Here is a 9719-nt window from a genome sequence, read left to right as displayed (position 1 = left end):
AGGTATTCGAAAGATTGATTAGTGTAGTTCACCCCTTGCCCAATATCATCCAAGTAGTGTCGGTACTCTACTTGGTTCCAGCCATCATTTTCCTCCACCGGAATAACCGGTGGATCTTCCCGCACCCGTTCGCTCCTTTGTCGGACCCGCCTTCCCGGCTTCTCGGGGACCGCCGGCTCATCTTCATGTGGAATAGTGAAGGAATCGCCAAACTTCTCAACTATCCGTGCCCTCCTATAAAGTGCAGTGTTGAATGGTGGAGGGTGGATAACCGTTATGCTTGAGCTTGTGGCAAATCCAAGATCCCAAATGACTTGGCCAGTCGGGTAATAAACATGCCTCCACTTATCTTTGAATTGATTTTCTCTTTGACCGCCCCCTCAGCAAGGAATTTGGAAATGCAGTAAGGAAGGTTGCAAAAAGCATCAAGAGTGATGATGCTCCACAAGTAGAAGATGTCAAGGGTGGGGACTTTGTCCCCATCCTTCCGTATGTTTATTGTACTAGCCACAAACCGGTGAATGAGTCGGTGGATTGGAGAACGAATGTGGCCTTCTTGCGCGGTGGAAGGAATTTAGACTTGGTTGGCAATTGTGTTCCACCATGTAGACGCCACCACCTCCTCGGGAAGTTCTTTGTGACAATTCTCCAAGAAAGCTTCAAAATAGTCCGTCATCACCATGTCTTGATCATAAACACCCAACCTCCATGAGAACTCCACCATGCTGCATTGTCGCAGCTCCCCGCCCAAAGAGAAAGAGATTGTGTTAGGATTATAGAACTCACTACCACCTCGAAATGCGATGGTAGCAAAAAATTCCTAGCACAACTCAGCATAAACCGGCTCTTGGATCTTAAATAACTGCAACCACCCATCACAAGTGATGTTGGCATATCCCAAATTGCAATCCTTTACCAAGTACGGGGTGAGTTCTTCTTCCAACCCAACATTTCCCAACCACCCCCAATCCACTGCATTTGGAAGGTGAATTTCCTTCTGCCTGAGTGCCTCCAGTCTGTTTATGGCCCTTGTTTTTGACGACTTGGAAGTAATTTGTTGAAAAGATAGCCATGGCATATCACCATGGCTTCCCCCACGCAAAGATTGACCCCTTCTTGCCATGATACCTGCATACAAACATCAAGAACACATAAACAAACAACACCCAGTAATTAAAAACAAAGAATTAGGTCTGCACTGTTACCTACTCACCGAGTACACGACTCTACTCGGCGAGTAGTATGAACACCAAGACAGATCGAGTGCCGGATCTGTATAGACTGTCCAAAAGTCCAAATTTTTCATAGGATTTTGTTGTAATTACTTATCTAACCATAGATCTTGAAGAAAATCCTCCTAACATTATCTAATTTGTGACTAAATCAAAACCCTAGAGTTTGAGGAAAACCCCCCAAATCCGAAATCACTTAAAATCTGGACAAATCTATGATAAAAATCAAACCTTTCATGAATTTAAAGGGTAAAGATGTTACCTTTTTGCTTGAATAGGGAGAATTGAGTAGAAAATTGAAGAAACTTGAAAATAGTTGAGAGGCTGTTGCACGACGAGTAATGGGATGGAATGGTGAAAACCCTTTTTTTACAGATTTATGTTTCACGCTTTTTAAATTGGCTACTCGCCGAGTAGAATGGGTCTACTTGCCGAGTAGAAATGCTTTTAAACATCATCTTAGCTTAACCGGGCATCTACTCGCCGAGTACACGACTCTACTCAGCGAGTAAATGTCACAGATTGAAAATTTCTGTGAATTTAGAAAAATTAATGTATTAATTCATGTTTTTAAACCATCCACCCCACACTCTAAGCATGGCTTATCCTCAAGCAGTTATGGGCATAAAAGTAGATGAAGAACAATGAAAAAAAACAATGAAAATAAAGAAAAGGAAAGAAAATGCAAACTTGAGACTCGAGTTGCCTCCCGAGAAGCGCTTCTTTTTATGGAGTCATTAGCTGGACTCCTCCCCTTCTACGTAGTTGCAATCCCTTCCAGCATCAACTCTTCCATTCCTTCATTCTGGGGGACTCCTTCTTCATACTTTTTTACTCTATGACCATTGACTTTGAAGGGCGTGCCATCTCTTGATAACAACTCTATAGCACCATGTGGAAACACCGTCTTCACCAGAAAAGGACCATCCCACCTTGATTTGAGTTTGCCCGAGAAAAGCTTTAATCGTGAATTGAAAAGCAACACTTTTTGGCCTTCATGGATTTGTTTATCTTTAATCCTTTTATCATGCCATTTCTTGGTCTTCTCTTTATAAAGCCATGAACTAGAGTATGCATCATTCCTTAGCTCTTCAAGGGCATTCATTTGCATCAACCGGTTGCTCTTTAGTTCTTTCATGTCGAAGTTACACCTCTTTAAAGCCCAAAACGCCTTATGCTCTAGCTCGACTGGTAAATGGCATTGCTTTCCATAAACTAACCTATATGGTGTAGTACCAATAGGTGTTTTGAAAGCTGTACGAAAAGCCCATAACGCATCATCTAGCTTATCCGACCATTCCTTGCGGTTGCTTCCCACCGATTTCTCTAAAATTCGCTTCAAGGCTCGATTTGTCACTTCGGTTTGTCCACTAGATTGTGGATGGTATGATGTGGAGAAATTATGGGTAACCCCATATTTCTTTAGCACCTTTTCCAATTGATCATTGGCAAAATGTGTGCATCGGTCACTTATTAGGGCCTTCAAACGCCAAAACGTGAAAATAGCTTCTTCAAGAATCGCACCACTACCCGTCCGTCATTTGTTGGTAACACTTGTGCCTCCACCCATTTTGATACATAATCAACCGCTACTAGTATGTACTTGTTTCCTTTGGACATGGGAAATGGTCCCATGAAGTCAATTCCCCATACATCAAACACCTCGCACACTTGGATACTATGTTGTAGCATTTCATTTCGAGATGAAATGTTTCCCACTCTTTGATAAGCATCACATTCTTTGACAAATTGGGCTGCATCTTTAAAGATTGTAGGCCAATAAAACCCAATGTCAAAGATCTTCTTTGCAGTGTAGTGTACTCCATGATGTCCTCCCGTGGGCCCGCTATGGCAATGCTCTAGTATTCTTCGGCTTTCCTTCCCGGACACACATCTTCGTATGATACCATCCGCACAGCTCCGAAATAGGTATGGGTCATCCCAAAAGTAATATTTTATTTCAGCAAAGAATTTCTTCTTTTGTTGACTGCTATATTCCTTCGAGATGTATTTTGTAGCTAAATAATTAGCTATGTCTGCGAACCATGGCTCTTCTCCCACTGACACCATAATGTATTTGTCCGGAAAGTCGTCTCTATCTTTATCTCCTTGCAATTACGGGTTCTCCAGCCTTGACAAGTGGTCAGCTGCTACGTTCTCCATTCCCTTCTTGTCTCGTATCTCTATGTTGAATTCTTGAAGAAGTAGCACCCATCGTATCAGTCTTGGCTTAGCATCCTGTTTGGAAAACAAACACTTGATAGCCGAGTGGTCAGTAAAAACAGTAGTTTTAGATAAAACCAAGTAAGGGCAAAATTTGTGAAACGACCCAGAAATACGACCCAAAATTTTCGTTTTTAATACCATCAAAACTATAATCAGAGTATCATATAAATAAACCATGCGTGATATGCCCCAAAATATAATAAAGTACTGTGCGGAAACTGTAACATACTATATCCAAAAACAACAACTAAATCAAATCCAGACTAAAGCTGAAACGGTGGTGTGTGCGATGCCGTCACCCAGAGCTCTTCCCTTTGCTTGCGGAAGTACCTGAAACCAAAACTGAAATTGTAAGCACGAAGCTTAGTGAGCTCCCCCAACTTACCACATACCATACAACAACATATAAACACATATTGGGCCTTGCCCACTGCATCGGGCCGGGGCCCGGAAACTGCATCGGATCGAAGTCCGGAACTGACTGGGACCTTGTCCCCTGCATCAGACCAAAGTCCGGAACTAACTGCATCGGACCGGAGTCCGGAACTGGCTGCATCGGACCGAAGTCCGGAACTGACTGCATCGGACCGAAGTCCGGAACTGACTGCATCGGACCGAAGTCCGGAACTGACTGGGACCGTGTCCCCTGCATCGGACCGGAGCCCGGAACTGACTGAGCATAGCATAGCATATCATAACAAACATATTGCATACTGCATCGGGCCGCAACCCGGAACATAAAACACATAACACATAGCACATGAATTATGTCTGAACCACGAAGGCATCAAACATACTAACTACTACATCGGACCGAAGTCCGGAACTACTATTAACTGGACGGGCCGGCATTGTGGCCTTAGACCCGCCCCTACGGGAAGGAAACTCACCTCGTAAGCTAGCGGATGAGTGTGGCTCGGAAAGCTAACGGCTGCTGCTCCTGAATCTCCTCGGCTACAAATCCATAAACACACTCAATCAATCACTAGCACTACACTCAGGGTAAAATGACTCTTTTACCCTTGGTCAAAGTTGACTTACTCAGGGCTGACTCACCGAGTCGGGATACCCGACTCGCCGAGTCCTAGACTCTCCGCTCAACTCTTACATGCTGTTACTCGTCGAGTGTGGCATCGACTCGACGAGTACCCTCTGGATCCAAGAACTCAGATGATCTTCATCCGACTCGCCGAGTCAGATGAACAGACTCGACGAGTTGTTCTTGATCCTCAAGAAGATTGCCTTGGACTCGCCGAGTTGGATGAACAAACTCGCCGAGTCCCTCCATCACTGAGTCTACTCTTAACTCGCCGAGTCCACTCCCTAACTCACCTCGTCCACTCGACACTGAAGAAACTGAGGAACTCGGGACTCGCGACCTGACTCGTCGAGTCGTTCTTCCGACTCGCCGAGTCGCCGCCATGCAACATATTTTTACTCGATTTCTCTTGAATCCAACACATGCAAATGATAGATCTAGGTCCATTAAGCTGTTTTACCACGTAAAGTTTCCAACTTTACGTGCACAACCACATGAATGAGGGAAATAAGACTAAAATATGCACAATAAGGGTAGATCCATGGCTAATAAGCAATGTAACTCCAAAAAGACAGTAGATCTGGACTCTACAACACCCCAACACTCAGATCCAAAGGTATTTCGGCTTAATAACACATTCAAGCAAGCATAAAGCTTGGAACAAGCATCAAATAGCCCTTAAAAGAGCTCTAATGGAAGTTTAAGCATGAAACCAGAAAAGAACTCCGAAAATACCTCAATAAGTTCACACTTGATCTTGGATCTTGGCACTAGAACTCGTTTCCTTGCTTCCTTCTTCTTCTCCTTCTTCACCCCTTCACAAAATGGAACAAGATCACTTATAAGCTCACAAGAGGAAGGTTTAGGGTTTCTCACAGTGCTCTCAGGGGGAAAGTGACGAGATGGAGGCTATAATGGGGTTTAAATAGTGAGCAAATCCGGGGAGTTAGGGTTTCACCCAGACGGACGGACTCGCCGAGTCCAGGATATGGACTCGCCGAGTCGCCGGCTCCCGCGTGCACAAGATGCGCGACCCGACTCGGCGAGTCAGGCTAGAACTCGCCGAGTCCCTCTTGAAAACTTAGCCCAAATCAAATTAATTAACATACCGGAAACGGGTCGTTACAATTTGTCAAAAGCATATACCACAGCTAACAACTCTTTTTCAGTGGTGGTGTAGTTTTCTTGGGCTGGGTTTAAAGTCTTGCTAGCATAATATATGGGTTGAAAGTGCTTATCAACCCTTTGACCAAGGACAGCTCCTAATGCATAGTCACTAGCATCACACATAATCTCAAAGGGTAAGTTCCAATTTGGTGCAATAATGATCGGGACATTAGTTAATTTTTCCTTTAAAAATTCAAATGCCTCTAAACACTCTTTAGTAAAATTAAATGGTGCATCTTTTAGTAGTAATTGTGTTAGAGGTCTAGTTATTTTGGAAAAATCTTTTATGAAACGCCGGTAAAAACCCGCGTATCCTAGAAAACTCCTAATGCCCTTTAGATTAGTTGGTGGGGGTAATCTAGCAATGGTGTCAATCTTTGTCCGATCCACTTCAATTCCCTTTTTGGAAACTTTGTGGCCCAAAACTATACCCTCCTTGACCATGAAGTGACATTTTTCCCAATTGAGGACCAAGTCGGGTTTTTCACACCTATCAAGCATTGAGTCAAGATTTGTGAGACAGTCATGGAAAGAAGATCCGAAAATGGAAAAGTCATCCATAAAAACTTCCATGAATTTTTCCACCATATCGTGGAATATAGCTGTCATACACCTTTGAAAAGTCGCAGGTGCATTGCATAGCCCAAAAGGCATGCATCTATAGGCAAAAGTCCCACTTGGGCAAGTGAATGTGGTCTTTTCTTGGTCCATTGGGTCTATGGGTATTTGAAAATAACCCGAAAATCCATCTAGAAAGCAATAATAGCTATGGCCCGATAGTCTTTATAACATTTGATCAATAAAAGGTAAGGGAAAATGGTCTTTACGAGTAGCATTGTTTAGCTTTCGATAATCGATGCACACTCTCCAACTGGTTACTGTTCGTGTCGGGATTAGCTCGTTCTTTTCGTTGGTTATGACCGTCATCCCTCCTTTCTTGGGCACCACTTGGACCGGACTAACCCATGGACTATCGGAAATGGAGTAAATGATTCCTGCATCTAAGAGTTTGACCACTTCCTTCTTGACTACTTCTTGCATGTTCGGGTTCAACCTTCTTTGGTGTTGTACCACCGGCCTTGCTCCTTCTTCTAGATTGATCTTGTGAGAGCAATAGGATGGGCTTATTCCCTTGATGTCGGTGATGCTTCATGCTATGGCCCGTTTCCGCTTCTTCAACACTTGCACGAGCTCCTCCTTTTCAGACTTGGACAGATCAGAGGCTATGATTACTGGCTTTTGATTGCCTTCTTCCAGAAAACCATACTCCAAATGGTCTGGTAACGTTTTGAGCTATGTTCGTTGGTTCTAAGTGATGGACTCGCCGAGTGCAGGTAAGGTACTCGGCGAGTTGGTGGCTGCATTCACGAATTCTAACTTTTCTTCAGAGGTACTCGGCGAGTAGATCGGTCCTACTCGGCGAGTAGGACTGTCAGATTGCTTCATTAGCTCTTCATACTCTGCTTCTTCCAACAGTCTTTCAATTTCCATTGAATCTTTTTATGGATCAAATGCTTCATCTAAAGCTGTAAACTTGCTGGAATCTTCAAGAATGTCTTCCTCCAATAGTTCATCAAGCATATCTATTGAGAATGTCGTGTCGTCACTACTCCTAAAATACTTCATAGCTTGGTCCACCCCGAATGTTACTGAATCGTCTCCGACCCGCAAGGTGAGATTTGAGCATCTCATGTCTACTATAGCGCTGGCCGTGTTGAGGAAGGGCCTTCCAAGGATGATTGGAACTTGTGGATCTGCCTTCATGTCTAGAATGATGAAATCAGTGGGAAAGACAAATTTATCCACTATCACTAGTAAGTCTTCACATATGCCTCTTGGGAAGGTGACTGTCTTGTTTGCCAAATGTATTGCCATGCAAATTGGCCTTGGCTCCGGGAGGTCCTGCTTCTTAAAGAATGAGTATGGCATTAGGTTCACGCTTGCTCCAGAATCAGCTAAGGCATGAATAGCAGCCAAGTTGCCAAATTGGCAAGGTAAAGTCAAGCTCCCCGGATCACCCTTCTTCTTTGGTAGCTTATTTAGCATCGCAGCGGAGCAGTTTTCATTGAGCACTACCTTCTTCACTTCTTCCATCTTTCTTCTATTGGTGAGAAGTTCCTTAAGGAACTTTGCATATTTAGGCATTTTCATGACGGCTTCAATGAAGGGTATGTTGATTTGAAGAGTCTTGATGTGGTCTAGAAACTTCTGATACTCTTCTTCCTGTTTCTCTTTCTTAGCTTGGGCTAAGTATGGCATTGGAGGCTGGTAAGGCTTTTCAGGAACCTGCTCATTGGTTTTTGATGGTGTACTCGCCGAGTCCATAGGAGGTACTCGGCGAGTAGGACTGTCAGATTGTAAATTTTGGTTTTCTGCTTGCTTTTCTGCCTCATCCTTCTGTGAATCCTTGGGTGCTTCAGTCTGAATAGGTGCCAGGGGAGTGATTATCTTCCCACTTCTTGTTGTGACAATGCTTATGTGCGCGCCTCGTGGGTTATTTTCGGTTTTGCTAGGAAGTTCGCCCGGTGACCTTTGGTTAAGTTGTTGAGCAAGTTACCCAAGCTGTGTTTCTATATTGTGGATAGATGCTTGCTGGTTCCTAAGCATGGTTCTTGTTTCTTGAATTGCAGCATCATGATCACTATGCCTTTTCTCTGAAGTAGCTACAAATTTAGTGAGCATATCTTCCAAGCTCGGCTTCCTTTCTTGTCTATACTTCTCCTCCTTGGCTTTCTTGTACTCGTCATAAGGGAGTCACTCTTTCTTTTGTTTGCACCAATCTTCATCATATCGGTCTCCACTCGAGTAACACACTTGCGCCTTCTTGTTGCCATTCTCATCTAAATCACAGTCTCTAGTGAGGTGAGGTCCATTGCAGTTTTTACAACCCACCCGAATAGCATTGATCGTCTGATCCATTTTATCCATTCTCCTATCCATGGTTTTTAGCATAACCATGACCGCGGATAGGTCTTCAGTAGCAGCATAAGCGGCTCCCCTAGTGACATCATGTCTAGGGTTATGGTATTCTCTAGAGTGTTTAGAGAATTCTTCAATCAATTCTTTAATCACCGGGGGCGGCTTCTTTGTAAGTGGGCCTTGCGAGTCTAGTAACTGCCTAGTTGTGACATTGACTCCATCATAGAAGATGGAGACTTCTTGCTGGCTGTTTAGATCATGGTGTGGGCAATTTCTTAGCAAGCTCTTGTACCTCTCCCATGCTTCATATAGCGACTCTCCAGCTTGTTGTTCAAAGTTTGCAATGGCCTTCTTCAACTTGGCTATCTTAGAAGGTGGGCAAAAGTGATCAATGAATTCTTCCTTCATCTTGGCCCAAGTAGTGACTAATCCGGGGGGAAGTGACTTTAGCCAGTCTTTGGCAGCACCCTTGAATGTTACCGGAAGAATACGAAGTAGTTGAGTCTCGCGGGTTACATTTGGAATATTGAAGTAATAAGCTACATCATTGACTTCATCCAAATGCTTGTAGGTATCTTCATGATCTTTCCCATAAAAAGGTATTTCTTTGAGTGAAGCTAGGATATGACCCTTTAGCTCGAAGGTAGCAGTCGCGGGAATTGCGGGTTGCACAAGTCCCGGGCCATTGTCGTCGTGCATCCTCTTCTTCTATTCTCCCATGGGGATTTCATCAATGTTAGCCATTGTGAAAGCTAACTCTTCCTCGGACTCGGTTTCGTGCTCGTATGTAGGCTCCTCTTCTTCCTCGGTCTCATACCCGGTATCTTCTTGATTTGGATCTTCGATTATCAAAGAGGCACTGGATGCTCCTGATTTACTGCTCTTCTTTTTCCCAAAAACGGTCTTCAAGTTGGACAAAGGCGACTTCTTTGGTGTACTTGAACTCTCCACGTCCTTTCCTTTGTTCCTTTTCAATGCGGATTCGGGATCTTCAAACGGGGGTACCAGTGGGGTGTTTGATCCTCTGGTCATGAAAGTCCTGAAATAAATAGAATAAAAGCGTAAAAAGAACAAAAAAATGTACTAAAAAAATAAAAATTAACTGCTAAATAAACTGGTACTCGCCGAGTAGGTGC

The 9719-nt window shown here is 43.7% G+C and overlaps 1 protein-coding gene and 1 non-coding gene across 2 annotated transcripts; one reads left to right on the top strand and one right to left on the bottom strand.

Moving 5' to 3' along the window:
* Positions 1-7164: 7164 nt before the first annotated feature.
* Positions 7165-7593, bottom strand: LOC145045749 (uncharacterized). Its single transcript, XM_078994073.1, has one exon. The coding sequence runs from the start codon at positions 7591-7593 to the stop codon at positions 7165-7167; it is 429 nt and encodes a 142-aa protein (XP_078850199.1).
* A 1243-nt stretch (positions 7594-8836) lies between these two features.
* On the top strand, positions 8837-8943 carry LOC144999111 (small nucleolar RNA R71). The gene has a single exon (XR_013660633.1). It is a non-coding gene; the product is annotated as a small nucleolar RNA R71 (small nucleolar RNA).
* The last annotated feature ends 776 nt before the right edge of the window (positions 8944-9719 follow it).

Source organism: Lactuca saligna, chromosome 5 (genome assembly GCF_052625555.1).
Source record: "Lactuca saligna cultivar CGN05327 chromosome 5, ASM5262555v1, whole genome shotgun sequence".
In the NCBI taxonomy this organism is placed as follows: domain Eukaryota; kingdom Viridiplantae; phylum Streptophyta; class Magnoliopsida; order Asterales; family Asteraceae; genus Lactuca; species Lactuca saligna.
Note: the sequence above shows the minus strand (reverse complement) of the source record. Positions and strands in the feature narration are given on the sequence as shown.

What these genes read in the sequence shown, in the direction of transcription:
- LOC145045749 (XM_078994073.1), bottom strand. Translation starts at nt 7,593, where the DNA reads ATGCCATACTCATTCTTTAAGAAGCAGGACCTCCCGGAGCCAAGGCCA.